The sequence below is a fragment of the Gastrolobium bilobum genome, unplaced genomic scaffold (genome assembly GCF_033153095.1).
Source record: "Gastrolobium bilobum isolate Gb01-03AN ecotype WA unplaced genomic scaffold, APGP_CSIRO_Gbil_v1 utg7006, whole genome shotgun sequence".
Lineage (NCBI taxonomy): Eukaryota > Viridiplantae > Streptophyta > Magnoliopsida > Fabales > Fabaceae > Gastrolobium > Gastrolobium bilobum.
Window position 1 is genome coordinate 298,748 of NW_026897872.1, and position 21,408 is coordinate 320,155.

The following is a 21,408-nucleotide window of genomic DNA, read 5'->3' on the forward strand; positions in this document are numbered from 1 at the left end:
ATATTTTTTTAATAATTTATAAGGTATTTTTTTAATATCCAAACACTTTTTTAATTAAAAGTATTTTTCAGGTATTATACTTAAATACAACATAATTTTAATTTATTTTTAAAAAAAATATTAAAGAAATAATACAATTTTTTTAAAGAAAATTCGTCCAATTGGGCTTTATCGCTTGCTACGCGTTGTGTAATTTCAAAATTCGGATTGTAATTTGAAGTAAACATGAGATGTCATTGCGTAGATCTCGAAAAGTTATGTGAAATCAAAAAAAGAATTACCTCATTTGGATACCCGAGTCAAAAGTTATGGCCTTCAAAAATTTTATGATTAAATTAATTTATTTTTTTTGAAAAAAATGACACGTGTCAACACCTGATGAGAGACGCCTCATTCCCTTAGGGTGAGACGCCCCCCATGGGGCGTCACAAGTAATGCCCAAAAAGGGCGTCACATTATGCAATAGATCCGTAATTATTTCCAAATCTGTAATAAATGCGTAATTATTTTATTAAAAAACATTAAATTAATTTTTTTTTGCCGTAGAAATCATTGTTGAATGGACTAGGCCCCAGGACCAGGTAAAGGCTTTTGCTGCAATTCTACATTACTATGATAGTTATCTATACTTTTCGTTTGGTTCACAAAAATCAATAATGTTTTTGCTGAAAACATATTTGTTTTCAGTGCATTATATATGTATACATATATAATGGATAACCTGTACTCTATCCTATATCGGCATTTCAGGTATTTGGGATCTGCCTCGGCAGCTTTCGTACCAAGATTGCTTGCAAATGACGCATGTTTGATGCAACTTTAGACAGTTATTCACTTGAAAGCTCAGTATTCTAAAATTTGAACATAGCTTGGACAAGAAATGGTTAAGGAGAAAGCTAGAGAAGCCAGATTGTGTTTGCTGCAACCCCGTTGTTAGTTCCTAGAGCAAATGCATGTTGCATGACTTTAGAAAGAAAACTATGAAAATATATGTCTTCATCTTTTTTCACAACAGAGGCGTGAACCTTATTTATTTATTGACAATGCAAATTCCCTTTCCGTTGGTTGATGGCTTCTATATGAAGTTTTTAACTTTTTTTGAGTCCAACAATGATTATTTTAAATCTAAATATTAAATATAGAAATATCTTAGATTTGATAAGTGCTTTATTGTTTGGCACTAATTAAGTATAACTAGTGTGTCCAAATATTTCATATTAAAGCAATACAATTTATAGCACTAGCAGTATCCTTATCACATTTTTCCTTTGCTCCTATCCAAACCAAAGAGACATCTTATATTGAATACGAATCTGAGCCCGCATCTGGTAAACTAGGGATCTAAGAGCAAAATCTAAGCCGAGACTCAATATAATTGTTGCAAAACCAATTATGATATGATAAAGAGTTATATACAAAGCATAGGGAATATGCAGATAGAGTGGACTAATGAAAAGGAAATCGAAAGACAACAAACGCTAGCACCAAAATTTACCATTATATCGAAAGGGGAAGAAGTAGAACCAGTGTTACTTGATTTTGGTATTCATACTAGAAAATGGCAGAAATTCTGCATGGCACACTTGAAGAAGTAACAGTTAACCACTACAGCAAGTTCAGATGCAGCTTAGGGAAGAAATGCAACAATAGTTCTTTACTTGAGGGGGAATGAATAATTTTTTTTGCTAAATAGCATGAGCCAATGAACAGGTACATCAGCCTACGATGATAAGATGCAAACCAACAGCCTATGATTAACTATCGCTAAACAAAATGCTTTAATCCAGTGATAATCAGAAATAGTCAAAAGGACTGCCAAATTGCCAAAATATCAGTAACACACAGGAACACTCCGATTTTTTGAAGGCAAGATAATAACAATACAAAGACAAGGCAAAAATCAATAAACTTCAAACCTATGTTAGCCGGAACCCTCATTAACAAAACCTTCCTTGCGACCTTCAAAGCCAGGCCGCAAAAGCTTTTTCTCTCTCTTTGCAATTTTCCGCATTTTCTTCTGATGACTCCTCTCAGCTATATTTTCTGACCTTTTTTGCTGCTTCTCTGCCTTCAACTGGTCCCTTGTTTGAACCCTCTCCTTCCACTTCTCTGCATTTTTCTGCTGCCTCTTCTTCTCCTTGTGTATGCTTTTTTGTATCAGTTTGGGATCATCATGGACCTTAATCCCTGAAGCTCTATTCATTGCTGCTTTCCATGATTGCTTTTTAGCAAAAGCTTCAACTTTCTCAGGATCTTTCTTCTTCTCTTCCTCCAACTTCTTTGCCTTCTCAAGTTCCTTAAACTTTGAAACTTTTCTCTTTTTCTGCCCTTGCATTTCCTCATTCAGAAGTTTAACATGGCCAAACACAAGCTCCTTGGAAGCCTCGGCAGCATCCTTCTTCACTTTCTCCGCTGACTCATCAGGTGCAGGTTTACTTTCATCAGTTTCAATATCCCTCTTACGTTTCTTGTCCTCATATCCTCTCCTAACACTCCTCTCCTCCCTTTTCCTAGCTCTGTCCGAATTTCCGGCAGAGTTACGACCTGCCCGAAACCCTTCAAGTTTGCGATGAAGCCTCTGCCTAAGTTCTTCATACGTCACAGACCTATCATCTCCTTCAAGACCTGACATAAAAGGCTTAACCACACCCTGCTCTTCATCACTGTCATCAACTTTTTCTTTTCCCAAACTTTGCTTGAGCAGGTCAAGTGTAGTTGCAGAAGGTTTCTCAGGGTCTAAACGGTCTCTACGAGACTTCTTAATATTTTCCTTAGTTTCTTTCTTTGCCACAGCTTTTGCAGCCTTACTTAGACCCTGAAACCATGGCTTCTCGTTATCATCAGTTGGCAGATAAAACTTGGCAGGAATGAGCTCAATCAACTTGTCAAAGAAAAGGGTATGCTCATGGATCACACACTCCAAATCTTCACCACCATCGGCCTCTGCAACAGCCTTTTGATTCTTCTTCTTCATCTTCACCCTCATCACTTTGTAACTACAAACTCTCACTGTAACAATACGAACAAATTTAAGAGAAACGCATAACCCTTCCCCTACCCTTTTATAACAAAATAAAATTCCACTTGAGTACAAAGCTTGTGCAACAAAGTCTTGAATTTGATATCCTATAATAATAGTTTCTACCAAAAATTAGACATCTGGTTTTAAAGGTTGTCTTAAAGTACCCCAAAAAAACGTAAATCGAGAAACTCGTACCAAAAAATTAAAATATATCCAACATATATATAACCAAAACACACCAATACATAAGTCATCACAAATTTAATTCCAAACACCAAAGGAAATAAAAATTCATCACTGCACCAATACATAAGCCACTAATTTCACACGTCCAGAAGCTCATCACTGCACCGGAATGCTCTATATATCTCCAAATGTGTCGTGAGTATAAAAGTGATATTTTATTAAATTGAAGGAGTAATATTGATTTAGTTTTGCTCAACACCATGCACTCCGTTTCATTGTCAACAATAAAATTGAAATCTTCCTATTCCTTTACTGGAATAAAATTCTCAGTGGTTATATAGAGTGAAACGTACAACAATATCAAATACTTTAGGAAAATTCAATATTTCTTTTATTATAAATAAAAAACTAGATCTGTATTAAAATTAAAAAATTATAAAAATTCAATATTCAACTATATCAGTATGAAAGGATGGTGGCGCGTTAGATTTGAAGAGGATATATATCACCAATCTGTTTAAAAAAACTCGGTACTGTACGAAAGCAAAAAAGGAGCAACAAAAAATGAGCAGCGATTTTATAGGAGAACTGAAGAAGCAAGGATGAAGAAGTATGTGCTCTGAAGAAGAAACAAGAAGAAGAATACCTCGCTTTTATAAAAGAACTGAAGAAGCAGCCATTTTTGTTGTTTTTGGGGGAAGAACCAAGCAAGCAGGAACTCAGCAACAGCAACGCGCGACGTTGAATGAGCGGTAGGGTTTCTTTTTGTTTTAAGTTGGGGATGACGTGATTTGACAAAAATACCCCTTTTTAAAATAAAACAATGAGTCAACTCGGAAAACTCGCCAAGTCTACCGAGTTCACTCACCGTTTTAACTGATTCGACCCAAAATCTATTTTAACACGTTTTTGGTCATAGAAACGTACGTTCTGACACTAAGTTTTTACAATAGATAGAATAAAAGCACCAATGTAAAGATTTTAAGTGCCTGTTTGGATAGGCTTTTGTTTTTAAAGAGTTGCTTTTTTAAAAAATTAAGGGTGTGTTTAAAAGTATTTTAATTTTTTTGTTTTCAAAAATTGTTTTAAATATGAATTTTAAAAACTGATTTTGAGAGTAAAAAAACAAAAAAAACTTGTTTGAGCGTAGTTAAATTAAAGTTATAAAGAAGTTGTAATTATTTACAAAAAAAAGCCATTAATAAAATTTAGAATTACAAAAATAACATCCAATATTTACGAAACTGCCATTAAGAAAATTTTAGAATTACAAAAATGCCATCTAATATTTACGAAACTGCCATTAATGAATGCTGATAATTACAATTTTTCCACGGCCTAAAAATAATCGCAAACAGCGCCGGAGAACATCCTCAAGTTGTTTTGGTTTTCTGGTTTTAAAAACAAAAAAAGAGTCATTGTTTTGGGAAGCATTTTGCAAAACAATTATTCCCAAACAGATTTTTTTATTTTTGTTTTAAAAACTTAAAAATTGTTTTTAAGAACAAGAATCAAGCAGACCCTAAAGTCCTTTTGAGAATTTTTAGATGTTTGGATAACAAATTTTTAAAAAAGCAAAATTTAAAATAAAAGTTAAAATGCTGCTTTTTTATAGCCAATAGTTGATTGCTTTTGAAAAAATCAAAAATTAAAAAATAATATTTTTTTTTTGGAAAAAGATAATATAAATTTTTAAAATACAATTTTAACCTTATCCTATCATACTTATTTTATCTCTCTTTATCCCACGATCATGCTATTTTATTTATTTTTTACTGTAATTTTATATATATAAAGTGTTTTTTATTTTAACATCCAAACAATTTTTTTATGTAAAAGTAATTTTCAGATCATACATCCAAACATAAAATAACTTTACTTTTTAAAAAAAGTTATTTTAAAAAAAGCAATACATAATAAGTCATTTTTTTAAAAGATCATCCAAATCGGTTTTAATTCATAACAGTGAGAAAGGAGAAGGGAAGGATGGAGAAGAGAGAGAGAATTGAGAAAAAAAGATTTGAAATTCAACTTCTGTCTTTATTCACGGTTACACAACATTTAAATAATCAGTTACAAAGAATTTTAAAGAAATTATCTTAAAGGCTTCGGATTATCAAGTTGTCACAACTAAAATAACCCGAAAAATACTACGAGATTAACAAGGCGTCACACCAAAATTAATCCCTAATTATAAAAAATAAAATAAAATAAAATAATTCAAAATATTAAATTTAAAATAGACTTGGGTCATCAAGTTATCTTAACAAAAATGACCCAAAAAGCTAGGAGATTAACAAGGCGTCACGCCAAAATTAATCCCTAATTATAAAAAAACAAATAATACAAAATTATAAATTTAAAATAGATTTGGGTCACCAAGCTGTCTCAACCAAAATAACCCAAAAAACTATGAGATTGACAAGGCATCACGCCAAATCAATCTCTAATATAATTTCTAATCTATATAAGAAAACTTCTTATAAAACACGAAAAACATACAATAAATAAACAATTATAAGAAAATTTCTAACAAATAAAGAATATAAAAGCACACAAAAAAAGAAAATTATTAACTAAAGGAGGAGGGTAAAGAGATTTACCTCAAAGATGATCAAAACTTGGTCTATGGAGCCAAGTTGTGGAAAATCACCCCAAACTTCCTAGAAAGGAAAAAAATGTAGAGAAAATTAGTAATTAAAATTTTACTATAACCTCTGAATTACGAACTCGCCATTTTTGGGAAAAAATGCGTGTCCGACACGGACACGCGTCCGACACGCGGTTAACTTTTTGGGACACGTTAACTAGTGGGACACGCAGGTTTGACCGAATTCGACACGCGGTCAACGTATGTAGACACGTTTTGACATTTTTTTTTTTGTAAAAATAAAATAAAATTACAATTAAAAAATAAAAAATATTGAAAATTTAAAAGGTCTGAAACCTATCCTTTCTTTTTCGTTGACGTTGGTAGTTCTCTTCGTCAGTCGTCGGTCGTTCTCTTCCGGTCATCTTCTTCGTCGTCGCCTACATCTCCCCTGGAAGTTAGAATCGTGTTTTGTTCGATTGCATTGTTCCCTCTTCAACCTACCGACGACCACCGCATCCATTAGTGGGTTGCGCCACCGTCACTGTTATGAAAGAGAATGAGATGACTGTTGTTAATGCTGCTTCTTTTAATAAAGCTTCTAATGTTTATCAATTACTTTATATCCTCCCATTCACCAAAATGCCATTTCCTAACTTATAATAGTATTAATTTATGATCATTAATTATTACTCAAAATATGATTTATCATCCATCTATAACTCTTTGCTTTATTAATTATTATTATTATTATTGTTGTTGTTATTTATAGAATTGTGATAATGATGAAAATATCTGAATAGTTTTAAGTCTAAAGTAGTTATGTACCGTTAGTATATACAAAAAAAGATTAGAAAATTTTGAATTAAATTTAAATTAATAATTTGATTTTTTTTTATTATTTATGTTATGAAATTTGAATATTTGATTAGTATATGAGTTGCTACATGTATTAAATGTAAATTATATTATATATATTAAAAATATTATTTAATATTAAAACGTATCCCAACGTGTCAAAATTTAGCATTTTTTAGAATTAACGTGTCGGAGTGTCGTGTCCCGTGTCCGTGTCCGTGCATTATAGACTATAACACTAACTTAGTTTTAAACCAAATCCAAGTGTCTAGTATTTTGGGTTTTTATATTTGGTTATCTCCAAAGGGTGTGTGTTGGAAGCAGTCAAAGTGGGAGGCCCGCCCCACCCCGCCATCAGCCTTCCAAAAAATAAGTCAGCCCGCCCCGCCTCGTTTGGCGGGTTGGGCGGATTGGCCTGCCAGCCGAGCCTATTTTACACTGACCCACCTCGGCCCGCCTATGCCCGCCATGGCGGCTCTAAAAAATGAGCCCGCCCCGCCCCACTTTTGAGATGAGTTGAAAAACTTAGCCCGCCGAGCTGAGCCCGCTTTGCCATCTCTAGTTGGAAGAAAGGGGAAGAGGCTCTTTATATAGAAGGAAGAAAGGAGGAATGAATGAGAAATGGGTAATGTGAGACTTCTTAGGAAAATTGGTTTTTTTCAATATGGGTAGCCATTTTGCGACAACCATACCTCACACCAGAGGGCTTAGCTTGAAAATTGGTCCGATCAAATTAAAGTATCATTGGGATGAACATGCCGACAAAATTTGAGGAAGATCAGACGGTTCATTTGAGAGAAATGATCCTTGCAACATGGCTGCCCGAAATTGCATTTGTTCTAACAAAACTAACAGCCCATCTTTAGAAATTTATATCTGATGCTAGGAGGCGCTGTTTGAAAATTCGACCGGTCAAATTGTAGTACTACAAGGAGGGGAACATGCTGACGAAATTTGAGGACAATCCAACGGTTCATTTGCGAGAAATGACCCTCACAAAATCGCTGCTTGTTGCAAAAATGTGTAGAAAAACTGTTGCGGATTTTAATTCTTTTGGGAATGATATAGACATCTAATCAAGAAATCCACCGGTCGATATGAAGGAAGATGAGTCAAGATCTTTCTAAAAAAATTTCAGCTCGATTGGACGGTGGATGAAGGATATATCGTGGTTGGAACAGGTCCTACTCAAAGCTGTTATTTTTTCTGAAATTGCCCTCCTTCCCTTTTCCATCTTTTTGATCACTCTCTTCGTTTTTTCTTTATTGAAAGACAAAAATATGTGTTCATAACTTAAATTTTTTCTTTTTCTTTTTTATGTTTTGTATTTTTTGTCATTTTTAAATATTTGGGACAAAATTAGGTGTTCACACCCCCCACGTCACTTACACTTCTTTTATTATTTTTTTATTTCTTTCAATTGAGTGACGCCCCCTCCCATGGGGAACTCACATAATTGTGCCAAGTGACACAATCTCATTAGTTCCGTTATCGAAAAACTTCGGAAGGTCATAACTTTTGACTCGGGTATCCAAATCAGATGATTTTTTTTATTTCACATAACTTTTCGTGATCTACGCAATGACACCTCATTTGACATATTTTGTCTCTCACAAACATAGTTTAAGTTTGTAAAATAATGGAACTATTTTTGCAAATTTGAACTATGTTAATGAAAGATAAAATATGTCAAATGAGATGTTATTGCGTAGATCTCGAAAAGTTATGTGAAATAAAAAAATTATCTGATTTGGATACCCGAGTTTAAAGTCATGGTCTTTCGAAGTTTTACGGTAACATGATTAACGAAATTGTGCCACTTGACACAATCCTGTGAGTTCCCCAGGGGAGCGGGCGTCACTCAATTGAAAAAAAAAAAAAAAAAAAAAAAAAAGATGTGCAAGTGACGTGGGGGTGGGTTGCGGCACTCAGTGACATCGGGCCCTCCTCGTGTTACTAAATGATCCCATTCGTAAATATCATAAACCAAATACCAAATTCATAAATTAAAGGGCTAAAAACCCCAAATGGGTCAAAGAACCTGTATAACAGAATAGTATTATATATATATATAGGGTAGGATATTCTTACATCGGTGTAAAAGTTAGATGTCTTGTACTCAATCTTGACTATTGATTTACTTGTATCCAATGGCTCACATTTCCAAAAAATTTGAGCCCTTAGATTTAAGTTGAATCAACAGATAAGATTGAGAGTGTAACTTACACTGATGTAAAATGATCATGAACCTATATATATATATATATATATATATATATATATATATATATATATATATATATATATATATATATATATATATATATATATTGGGAGATAGGGAGAAGCAATCATAAACGTTCCTTCTTTGGCACACTTTCCATCTACTCTAACCTTTTTTTCATTGTTTATACTTTTCTTGCGCGTATGCAGTGGTCAATCCTTTGAGTCAACGAATATTATACACAACAAAAAATTATTGAAAAGCCAACTAAATCATGCATATTTTCATACTCTAAAATATATTTTAAGATAGCGAAAAATGTTGCTACTTTTTTTGAAAATAAATAAATAAATCTCTCGTACACTTACATAAAAATAAATAAGTACCACAAATATTTCTCTCTTTTCGTTTTAGATTGAGACCCACTCACTTTTATGTATATATGGCAGAAAATTATTTTTTTACAGCAAAAACATATACATTAAACCTTTAAGATATATACAATATTAAGAAGAAAAAATCACATGCTGTCAATTTACTAATATGAAGGTGACTTCATTAATCAAATCACAATTCACAAAGAATGCAATTTTAATTCTTTTGGTGGTGTGCACGAAGCAAAAAGTCAATATAATTTCAATCTCTTAATAAAGTTTTGGTGATATTGTTGAACAATGTATTATGTTTAACTTTTTGCTTTTGTAATCATCATGATTAACATTTTTGTTGAGTGGAATTTTTTAATATATGAGTGAGTGAAATATATCTATCTATACAGACATATATATATATATATATATGGGGTTTACATCTATCATTTAACATGACCACAAAAAATTTCTTACACACACAACATTTTGTGGGACCCGCATGTTTTGAGAAAAAAAAAACTACGGCACGCAAGACGAATCTCTATAACATAACACAATCATCTTTCCTGCAACATAACTCTTATAAAACCCTATATATATATATATATATATATATATATATATATATATATATATATATATATATATATATATATAATTAAGCATTCTACCTCATTGCCATTTGTTTGATTTGTAGTAACATAGTTAAATTGTTAATATTTTGGGTTGTTGTGTGCATAGAAAAGAAATATATATTTAAATGTAATTAAGCATTCTACCTTTTTGCCATTTTTTTTATTTTGATTTGCAGCAACATAGTTAAAATGTTGATATTTTGGATTGTTGTGTGCATAGAAAAGTAATTTATTCCATCAAATTAAACATATAAAATAAACAAAATAATCAATCTTATTTTACGGAGTGCAATATGTTATTTTTGAAGACTTGGTAGACTTGACAAGTCAGACCAAGCTTGAATTTTTGAAAATTAAGCACGACCAAACTTATAATTTGTCTTGTATAAGGCCTACAAGGCAAGTCAAGTCTCAAATAATTTACAAAAACTTAACCCATTTAGGATCTAAAGTTTGGCTTGTCTTTGCTTATTTAAACCTCTAATCATATAAATTTATTAATGTGGCTTTCTCTTAATATCTTAAGTTTTGGGGTTGAATTATTTTTTAACATAGTATTAGAACTTCTATGAATAAGTGGTTGCGAGTTTAATTCTCATTGCCCCTTATTTTTATTAATAAATAATTAAATATAATGAAGCTTCTTAGCATAGATGGAAGGGACTTATGTATTATTTAACCTTCAAGTCTAATGAACACAAATGTGAAGAGGCACAAGAGAGAAATAAAATATAACATCATTAATATGACCCCATATAACTTAAAAATTTGAATTGATCAATTTCGATCTAAATGTATTTTAAAGAATGAGTATGTTGTAGTCACAAAAGTTAATTTCATGATTTATATAATTTGAATTCATCACTGGTTTAAGTAGTAAAATGAGATCTAGGACAAATTATAAAAGAGCATGGGTTTTATTCGTGGAGAGGACATTTGGATATATATATATATAAATATTGGGTTTACATTTCTACAGTTGTTGTACGTGCAACAATCAAATACTTGTCATATATATACTTGAAAGCATTAAATGTGGGGGATCATAATCATACAAAGGATGAAAGCATTAAATGTGGAAAATCATAACCATACATTTGTCGTTGTTGTACGTAAAGCGGCTGCAGAAATGATTTTATCATATATATTAGGACTTGAAAAGTTTGAAGTACATTTAACGCGAATTAGAAATTTTTTTAATAAAGAATAAGCTCCAACGATCACTAGGATTTCATGCCACCTCGAGAAAATTGGGATACTAGATCTGGAAAAAGAAATGAATAATTATACTCTAAGGGGGCGTTTGATTCAGGAGAATTTTTTTTTACCAGGTAAATATAATGACTGGTGAAATTGTGAGGATTTAAGTTTACTGATAAAGTTGAAAAAAAGTTGTTTGGTTGGACGAAATATTACTGGATAATTTGATTAAAGTTTTGTAAGTCTATGTTTGGTTGAGGGTAAAACATTGAAGGGAAAGTGGTGTAAAATGACAAAAGTAATCCTTTTTATATTTTTGAATCTGAATAGAAGTATTTTGCGTGTTACATCTTTCCTCCAACGTAGCCAGAGTACCATAACCATATATCTGTCTTCGTCTCTTCATCTCCTTTCAATGTCGGTAAAAAAATTAAAAAAAAATATCTGCACATACTTACCAGAGCGGTCACCACCAGTATCGGTTGGAAACACCCCTCTTCTTTTCAATAGTCGCCTGTACCCAACAATTTCACTGATTCTTCACTCTCGCACAATCTCCGACAGCGTTGGATCTGTTCAACAAAGAAGATTGAAAATGCATTGGGTTATTTACAACATGCACAGATGTGTGCAACGAAGAAGATTGAAAATGACCTTCGATACTTTCAGCGCAATGGAGAAAGCAGAAAATAACCTTGGCATAGATGTGCAGTCTGATGAGGTTAGATTAGAAAAGGGCCTTTCAGTCACGTCTCTCGTTTTCTTTTATCCATTTCCCCAGATTTCTTAATAATTTTCTTTTTTTGTATGCTTTTATATTCTTTATTTGTTAAAAAATTTCTTATAATTGTCTATTTATTGTTTGTTTTTCGTGTTTTATTAGAAATTTTCTTATATAGATTAGAAATTATATTAGAGATTGATTTGGGCATGATGCCTTGTCAATCTCATAGTTTTTTGGGTTATTTTGGTTGAGACAGCTTGGTGACCCAAGTCTATTTCAAATTTATTATTTTGTATTATTTGTTTTTTTTATAATTAGGGATTAATTTTGGCGTGACGCCTTGTTAATCTCCTAGATTTTTGGGTCATTTTGGTTAAGACAACTTGATGACCCAAGTCTATTTTAAATTTATTATTTTCTATTATTTTATTTTATTTTTTATAATTAGGGATTAATTTTGGCGTGACGCCTTGTTAATCTCGTAGTATTTTTCGGGTTATTTTAGCTGTGACAACTTGGTAATCCGAAGCCTTTAAGATAATTTCTTTAAAATTATTTTTAAAAATTAAAACCAACCAGTACACAGATAATTTTTAAAGAACGACGTAGCTTTGATTTCTTCACTGCACCATAGGATACGTCGGAGCGGAACTCTTTCCGTCAAGCTAAAATAAAGTTTTGATAAATTACTTCTCTTCTTAACTATGATGCACGGACACTGACACGGGACACGACACGACTTGACATGCCGACAAGTTAATTTTAAAAAATGTCATATCTCGACACGTTGGGACACGTTTTGATATTAAGTAAAAAATTTAATATATATAATATAATTTATATTAATACATATAAGAGTCTATAATAAGTCAGGTAACCAATCAAATATTTAAATTTCATAACATAAATATAAATAAAAATAATTTTTTGTACTTTGTTAATTTTTCATGTCAAATTTCATAATAGAAAAAAAATAATTTATAAATAATTTTTTTATATTTATTTAATAAAATTAAATTAAGATTAAAAAAAACGTGTCGAGCGTGTCCGAGCGTTGACCGCGTGTCGGAAAAAATTGATTGCGTGTCCGAGCGTGTCCGTGTCGGATACGTGTCCGACACGCAAAATTTTCAAAAATTGCGTGTCCGTGTTTGCTTGCTTCTTAATCATATTTATATTTTATGGGGAAAAACAAATATTTTTACAAATATTTTTAAAAGCTATTAATAATTCGCACAATTGATTCAAAGTAACCATTTTAAAATGGATGTGTCATGGATGCAGTGGGATTAAGTTTCCACCCCTACGCATAATTAGACTCCCGAACCTTTGATCTATAATTTTAAAAACCAGTTTGCAACGAAAGGTTTTCCAATTTTTTTAAAATAAATAAAATTGGTGACGACTCCTCCGTTGTTTTTAATTTTTTTTATTTCAGGTCGTTGCTGGATTGTGACACTTAGTGACGCCAGATTCAATTTTTTTTATTTCAGGTCGTTCCAGAGTGGGTTGTGACACTTAGTGATGCCAGATTCCCCACAGGTCATTAAATAACCCCAATGCATAAATATCATAAACCAAATGCCAAATTGATAAACTAAACAGCCCTGTTATATGCCCTGTTAAGGTAAGCCAAAATGAAGAGAGATAGATACACGAGAAGATCGAGGAGCAAGAAGAACAAGAACCTGCATATGCCTCAGGAACTGTTAATTCAAATCCTGTTGAGGTTGCCGGTCAAGTCTCTTGTCCGTTTCAAATGTGTGTCTAAGTCATGGCTTTCTCTCATCTACGATCCCCACTTTGCAAGATCCCATTTTGAACTAGCCCCTGCACGAACCCATAGACTTGTGTTCTTAGCGGCTTCTGCTTCTGAAGCTCGGTCCATAGACTCAGATGTACCGCTTTACAATCATTCTTCTGCTGCTGCGGTAAAGCTTGATTTTCTGCTTCCCCAATCTTATCCTCATGCTGAAATTAAAGGTTCCTGCATAGGGTTTTTACTTTTGGATTGTTATACAAATCTCTATGTATGGAATCCATCCACAGGTGTCCACAGACGAATATCTTGTTCTCCTATGGAGCCCAACAATTTCACGTTTATACATGGTTTTGGGTATGACCCATCAACAGATGACTACTTGGTGGTGCAAGCGTCCTATGATCCAGGTGCTGATTTGACAACCCACATGGAGATTTTCTCATTGAGAACTAATACATGGAAACAAATTGAGGGTGCCCATTTTCCATATATGAATTCATGCGATGATGCCAGAGTTGGATCGTTATTGAATGGGGCTATTCATTGGTTGGTTTGGAATTATGATTTATCAGTGAATGTTATTGTTGCCTTTGATTTAACGGAAAGGAGTTGTTCAGAGATACCCCTGCCAGATGATTTTTTCGACGACTTTGAATCTTGTGAATTGTGGGTTCTTGGAGGATTTCTCAGTCTATGGGCTATAGGGGAGGGTACAACTGATATATGGGTGATGGAAGAATACAAAGTGCACTCGTCTTGGACTAAGGCCATTACTGTGTCTACTAATGACATTCCTACTCAATACTTTTCCCCAATATGCTCTACAAAAAATGGTGATATTGTTGGACTAGACGGTACTAAAGGATTTGTTAAATATAATGATAAAGGACTGCTACAAGAGTATTGTAATGATTCACATGGATGCCAAGTGACTATGTACACAGAGTCTCTACTTTCACTCCCGGGTCACACTGAGCAACCTGAAGAATATGACTGACAATAACAAAAAAGAAGGATTAGGTAGTGAAATATTTTCCTATACATAGAGTAAGAAATGCTAGCAGAAGTTAGTGCATGAACTTTAGCATCTTTATGTTATTTCATCATGATTTTTTTTTCTTGCTTTTCTTTTTTGAAGTCGAGTATTTTGTGAGGATGTTATTTCTTTGTCAATGTTTGCAATTTGTTTCCTCCTACTCTCTTTAAGTAGCTTTTAGCTTGAAGCCTTAATATTGAATTTATTCCATTGCCAGCATGATATTGCATCTGATCCCCGCTATTCGTATGAACTTGATGCAACTTTGATATTAATGAAGGCATGCAATTTAGTCTAAGCTATAAAATCAATATTATCAATCTTGGCTTCCTTGCCAAATTGAATTAAGGTTTTTATTTTTATATTGGTGTCTTTATTCAGGCATAAATAATAGTTTCCTTGAAGAATGATATATTTTATCAATATAAAATTTCTCTTTTACTCCATGGATTGACATAAATATCAAGTAATCAAGCAGTGCAGCAGAAAGCCAGGAATTACTGGACGTAGTACAGTAAAATGAAATGCTACGTTGAAAAACAGAACTTATCAATGAATTTAAAATAATGCAATTAATCTTTAGCCTTTTTAATGATTAATTTATTAAAACATGAAATTTATGGTCTGACTGTGATAGCCTTTGGCTTGAGCAAATAGCAGAATGGAATTTGGTAATTCCAGGTAATATCATTCTGCATGAGTTCCTAGCAAACATTTACGCAACTGGTTCATAGCCATCCCTGTTAACTATGTTATAGAATCCTGTTGCTAGCTGGATGAGATCGAGTTCTATACCTACCAAGAGTGCATAACTAAATGCTTTCTTGAATAAAACATTACCACCGTTAGAGATCCTCTAATGTGAAATTATCAATTTATCATATAAACCTTTTCCCTTATAGATATTATTCCGTAGACATTTAACATCCAAAAAGAGAAAAATTTATGAATATCCAAAAAAGATAAATAAACATGGAATTTTCATTTGAGAATATTATGTGAAAATCCAACATAAAAAAATTTATTAGCGTCGGTGTCATATTAATATTTCTCTCATTTCTCTAATTACCAAGGAATATTAAGTCTTATTATTTATATTTAAACAAGTGTATTAAATTCTACGCAGCTCCTCCTGAAATTCATTTTCAACGTTTAGTAAGACTTTGTATAATCATAGCCCGTAATGATGTATTCACAATATTTATTACCTTAGCGTCAATACTTCCACAGTGAGTTCAGAATAGAATCCATGTAACTTATTTTTAGGCATTGTATCAGAAATGGCATTAAGGACATCACTTGATATTTCTAATGATGCCAAAAGCAAATATCAACTTACTCCCTGTTCCAAGCTACTCTTTTAGATTTGTTTTACCAGACACAAAAACATTTGATAGTTCATTGAAAAGGAATTCCAAAAGAAAAACATAGATCCATTTTTTAGTATTTTATTTGGTCACACAAAAAGGAAAATGTCACACGAATGCTATCACAAATCATTAATTTATCCCCCAAATGATCCCAATTGCAACAAGGCTACATGACCGGCTAGAATTTGAATAATAAACAGGAGGTGATATACCAAAGCTTAAAGAAGACAATAGGGAGCGAATAATAAGAAGCAAAAAAATCTTTAAAGCAAAAACTATTTATAAATTCTGCACAATTCACATGTTTATGGAAAGCAGAGGCTAAAGGGAGAAAAATTATGGGGTGAACGTTATAAGTAACAAAATTAGGAAGAAATATAGACCACGGACACTGTTTCCAAAACCTAATGATTAGATGTTCATTGAACTATTTAACTTAAGAAGAAGAAGAAAAAAAATATAAGATATGAAAGATAGAGAATAAACCTTTGATCATTGAGAAAGAAATGGGAGCAGGAAATACAATATCTTCTACCTCTCTGGTGACTGGTGCCAATGGATGTGAGACATTGAATCAGCAGCATTTTCAACTTCATGAATACTTGTGAAAAATGATTGGTGATACACAGCAACTCTCCATTTCTTTTTTTAATTTTTTTTTTCTACTGACACATTCTACCTATTTGAGTCTTTCTTGGATGACTTGGAGTGTATATGTCCATCACGTGCCATGTTCTTCTTTCTCTTGGGAGCACCCACACTAGGTTCCACCAAGGGGCCAGACCAGGTTTGGATATTTGCTTTTGTCTGTGAGAAGTTAGTGGAACTAAATGGAACATCAGGAGGATCAAAAGCTGGATCCATGTGTTGAGAAGAACCCAAAGGATAGCCTAGAGTTCCATCTTGGTGGGGAGGAGGAAACTTCTCACTCTTGCTCTTGGCATTTGCATGTGTTATCAGTCGCCATCTCTGCAATTAGAGTTAAACCATTACCACAGTTATATAGAAGCAGAAGAAAGATGTGATATAAACCAACCCCATGTATAAATCAGTGCCACTTTATAAAGTTGGCAAAACTCTTTATTTGATAGTTAACTGGGACATCAATAACAAGTGCAGATCATGTAAGCCACAACTTAAACAATAGTTCTTTAATTGGTAGATCATCTGTACCACTAAAAGCTGACCTAAAAAGCAAAATTATAAAGAGAAGTGAAGGGGATGGGGATAAAAGAAGATCCATGAGGACCATGACAATACATGTTTCTATTTGAGGCAGATAGATGCAACTGAAGATGAAAGTTTCCCAGAATCACTTTCACCAATAAGAACAAAGTTTTCACCAAGACAAATTTTCCTCCCAAAATGACCATGCAAACTCTTCTTTATCAGTGAAAATAATGACCAAGTCAGTAAATTAATCAATAAAATTAATCAACAAAAGCAAGCCAAGCGGAAAATGAATAAAATGATATATATTAGGGTTATATTTATCTTATGTTGTAGGAAAATGATTGTCTCATGTTATAGATATAAAATTATAAGTGGGACCCACATGTAAGAGGAGAAAGAAAAAATAGATGTGGGACCCATATCCACTTTGTGTGTGTAGGAAGCTTGTTTTTCCTATGCAACATAAGATAAATATAACCCTATATATTAAGTTGATATGTACTTCGTTACTGTTAATTGACAAATTAATTTCATCACAATAATCATAAGCAATTAGAAGTGTTTGCTTAAATGAATGATGTGCCTTATCTGACATACATCAATATTTGCTTGCAGCTCAGCATTGGCGTCTGGAACTGGAATTCCCCTTCCACCTCGATCACGTGGTCGAGATTTTTTGACACCATCAACATTAACTTTACGAGCAGCTCTCAATCTACATTCATGAAACATTGAAATTGAAGTATTGAAATGTGTGAATGTTCAACTTTTTTGGAAAAACATAAATATTCAAGTTCAAGTGCTCCATCCATACAGTTTATTATTGTGAGATAGAGAAAGTTCAGATGGAGAAGGATAACTAAATAAATTTGTTTGAAGTTATATACATGCCTCACAATTTCCTCCATCAAATAAGGAAAAACAAAATACAGAAGTGAACTGAATGGCAAAATAACCCAATATATGAACTTTGTCAAATTTTTATGCAAAAGAATTCATAAGATATTTGAAAGATTCATTAAAAATTCAGAAAATTTCCATATGAGTTTGTGCTTAGACCAGAGAAAATCTTGATGAAATCATTGTTCAAATGTCAATAGTAATTTGAGCTATCCACCTTCTAGCTTCTTCATCCCGTAGCCTTGCATCCATCTCTTTGCTTGGAGGATATTTTGGAAGGCTAGAGGGCTCACAAGCATAAGGTCTTGTTGTAAAGAACTACACAAGAGAAGCAATTCACATTAAACTAGGATCCGTAATTCAATTATAGGAACATTACGGATTTTAAGCACAATTCATCATATCTCATACTTAAAAAAATATACAAGCACCAGCATATTGCTATCTCTGTCATTTCCTATAAGTAGAAAGCAATCCCACTTCTCTTACAATATAGAGTAAAAGCAGAAAATAAAACAGCTTTCTCTTTGTTGTTTTAAAAAACAATTGAAGTAGAAAACAAACAGATTCCAGTGAAGTTCATGGCAGTCCGGAACTTAGATTGCGAGAGTAGAGGAATGTATTCTATAGCAATCAAAATGTTGACAGTTGGTGATATATGGTATAAACAAAGCAACAAATAAAATGCACATCTGAGTTACATAATTATGACAAAATATATTTGCAAAAGCATGAGCAGCATCCTACTTAGTTAATTAGCATCAACAAAGGGGGAGAGAAAAGGAAGAAATGCCATCTAACCGTCTTAAGATTGTCCCTGCTAATAAAAGATGAATATGTTTTTCATGGTTATTTCATTAGGATATAAATTGGTGATTTAATTTTTCTTTTCTTTGGTATCCCCCACGGCCATTGATGTGAGAGTAACCCCTCAGTCACCTCGAGACTAGGGGCCCTCCCAACAATTACCTTCTCCAGGGTTTGAACTTTGGCCCTAATGCAAGAGCCCTTGTGTGGTTCGCTTACTACTGCACCAGCCATTGTGGTGCTGAATTACTTATTCTATTTAAGGAGATGTGGCAAACCTATGATAAAAAAAAATCACCAGAAATAAGTGAGTTCACAAAATTCATTCAGTGATTAAATGATTATCTTACTTCACTATGCAATGCAGCAGTGGCAGTTTGACGTTCAGCTGGATCAATTGCGAGAAGGGTCTCAATTAGGGGCATAGATGATGATGGGAAATCTTTAAATGTCTCTGCTATGCACCGCTTGTATGATTGTTGGGGCTTAAAAATGGTAGCATGCGGCAACTTCGACTTTTTCCAATATTCTTCAGAAGGAGACCCACATAGCTTAAATATCTTATGTAGCTGCTCCACCTATGAAGCACAAAGTACATTATATCAGCAAAGTCAGAAGGACTAACCTCACAAACAAGTTGCAGAAAATCAAGAAGCCAAGAACAACAAAATCTTGCAGCATTGACTGGTAAAGTGAAAACATCTTATATTCTTGAAAGATGATCCTAGAGAAACTATAAAATGAAAGCAATCATTTAGAGATTACCTCCGTTCGACCAGGCATAATAGGCTTTCCAGCCAACAATTCAGCAAGAATGCAGCCAGCACTCCAGAGGTCCACTCCAACACCATAATCAGTGGCTCCCAGAAGAAGTTCTGGAGGTCGATACCATAAAGTAACCACCCTGCTGGTCATTGGGTGCTTGTGATTAGGATCGAAGAAGGAAGCTAATCCAAAATCAGCAATCCTAAGGATTCCTTCATTGTCAATAAGAAGATTTGACCCCTTTATATCACGATGCAACACATGACGGTTGTGACAGTGTTCCAGTCCAGAAAATAGCTGATGCATGTAACATTTAACCTAAAATACCTAGTTATAATCAGGAAAATAAGTTCCAAATCAAGAAACTTTTTTTTTTTTCTGAATCATGAATTTCAACCAACCAGAAGTCCAGAACTTGCAAATAACAAGGTAAAGATGTCAATACCTGAGACTCGGTAAACTTGATTGTTGGGCTTGTTGCAAGTCCAGCCAAGTCATGCTCCATGTATTCAAACACAAGATACAAACTGCATGACATTCTAGAAGTCACTAAACCTTCCAGTTTGAGAACATTGGGATGATCCAGACGACGCAGAATCAGAATCTCTCTGGCCATAAATTTCACACTCTCAGGCTCCAGATTGTCAAAGCGGACCTTCTTTAGGGCAACAATTTTCCCTGTTAAAGTATCCCTAGCTTTGTAAACATTGCTATATGTACCTTGTCCAATCTGATTGAAAAGTTGTACAAAAGCCAGTGAGAGATTCAATCTATAAGTTTCAAAATAACAAAAGAAAACCCCAAGTCACCATGTCTGAAATCCATATTACTATTTTTAGATGATGCTTACATTTGAAAACAGAACAACACAAGCAATAAGCTGTTCAAAATTCAAATCAAGATAACTAATTCCACAAACTTAAATTGGCAACAAAGCAAAGTAGCCATTAGCTGGCTTACCTTATCAAGCTTCTCAAAAGTGTCTGCCCTTCGAGGGGTCAAACCATTTATAGCTTCCCCAGCAACCTTGGAGAGCCAAGAGGGCCAACCTGCAGCCACTTGCTCACCATGTACATGGTTAGGTGGATTGCTTAACCTTGGATTCGGCTTCGAAGATCGCATCCTCTCCCCCCTTGCCCTCCTCCTCTTCTCTTCCTCTCCACCCTCCTTCCCATTCCCATCATTCTTAACCTCACCCTTACCCTCTTCTGCTCTTTCAACTTTCACTTCCTCTTTCCTCCTTCTCTCTGATGCCTCTTTCCCAAACACACACCCCATGTCTCAAAATACTCATTTACTCAACCCCTTCTTCTTCTTCTTCCTCCTCCTCCTCCTCCTCACATTCCCTCACTTGCCACAATCACATTTTCCCTCATTTTCTTGCCATCCAAACACCACAGCACATCAGAATCAAACCTAATAATAGTTTCCCCCACCGATCTTAAAAAGCTGAAAGGGGTTCTAATCAAAGGAATGAGCAAACGCTAATTCAAAAGACCCTAACTTTACCAGACAAAAGTGAGAGAGCAATGATTTGGAGTCACCCCACAAATTGTGCTGCAGTCAAAGAAAATGAGCTAATACCAGTCAGACATACACCCAGAAAAGAAAAGAAAAGAAAAGAAAAGAAAAGAAGGGGAAAAAAAAAGGCAGAAAACAAAAAAAACAGTAAAATAAGACTTGCTTTTTTTTCCCCTTGTGAAGTTCCTTTTGTTGTTATTCCTGCTGTGTTCTTTTGGAGGTGGGTTTCCTCTTCTTGACCCTTTTGGATTGTGGACTGGATAT

General features: G+C 33.6%; 3 protein-coding genes across 3 annotated transcripts; 1 reads left to right on the forward strand and 2 right to left on the reverse strand.

Moving 5' to 3' along the window:
* Window positions 1-1,516: 1,516 nt before the first annotated feature.
* LOC133310971 (ribosomal RNA-processing protein 14-C) lies at window positions 1,517-3,988 on the reverse strand. Its single transcript, XM_061511970.1, has 2 exons — window positions 3,855-3,988; window positions 1,517-3,009 (listed from the first exon to the last, which is right to left on the reverse strand). The coding sequence occupies exon 2, from the start codon at window positions 2,984-2,986 to the stop codon at window positions 1,922-1,924; it is 1,065 nt and encodes a 354-aa protein (XP_061367954.1). The 5' UTR covers window positions 2,987-3,009; window positions 3,855-3,988; the 3' UTR covers window positions 1,517-1,921.
* A 9,459-nt stretch (window positions 3,989-13,447) lies between these two features.
* Window positions 13,448-14,569, forward strand: LOC133310981 (F-box/kelch-repeat protein At3g23880-like). Its single transcript, XM_061511981.1, has one exon. It carries the CDS (start codon window positions 13,448-13,450, stop codon window positions 14,567-14,569), a length of 1,122 nt encoding a protein of 373 aa, XP_061367965.1.
* A 1,722-nt stretch (window positions 14,570-16,291) lies between these two features.
* LOC133310990 (probable serine/threonine-protein kinase At1g54610) lies at window positions 16,292-21,174 on the reverse strand. The gene is made up of 7 exons (XM_061511992.1): window positions 20,584-21,174; window positions 20,069-20,353; window positions 19,624-19,941; window positions 19,209-19,436; window positions 18,269-18,369; window positions 17,749-17,866; window positions 16,292-16,947 (listed from the first exon to the last, which is right to left on the reverse strand). Exons 1-7 carry the CDS (start codon window positions 20,899-20,901, stop codon window positions 16,654-16,656), a joined length of 1,662 nt encoding a protein of 553 aa, XP_061367976.1. The 5' UTR covers window positions 20,902-21,174; the 3' UTR covers window positions 16,292-16,653.
* Between the last annotated feature and the right edge of the window lie 234 nt (window positions 21,175-21,408).

What these genes read in the sequence shown, in the direction of transcription:
- LOC133310971 (XM_061511970.1), bottom strand. Translation starts at nt 2,986, where the DNA reads ATGAGGGTGAAGATGAAGAAGAAGAATCAAAAGGCTGTTGCAGAGGCC.
- LOC133310981 (XM_061511981.1), top strand. Translation starts at nt 13,448, where the DNA reads ATGAAGAGAGATAGATACACGAGAAGATCGAGGAGCAAGAAGAACAAG.
- LOC133310990 (XM_061511992.1), bottom strand. Translation starts at nt 20,901, where the DNA reads ATGGGGTGTGTGTTTGGGAAAGAGGCATCAGAGAGAAGGAGGAAAGAG. An exon ending in CTTTTGAGAAGCTTGATAAG is followed by an intron (nt 20,354 to 20,583) that starts GTAAGCCAGCTA and finishes CTTTTCAATCAG; the next exon opens with ATTGGACAAGGTACATATAG. An exon ending in TTATGCCTGGTCGAACGGAG is followed by an intron (nt 19,437 to 19,623) that starts GTAATCTCTAAA and finishes TGTGCTTCATAG; the next exon opens with GTGGAGCAGCTACATAAGAT.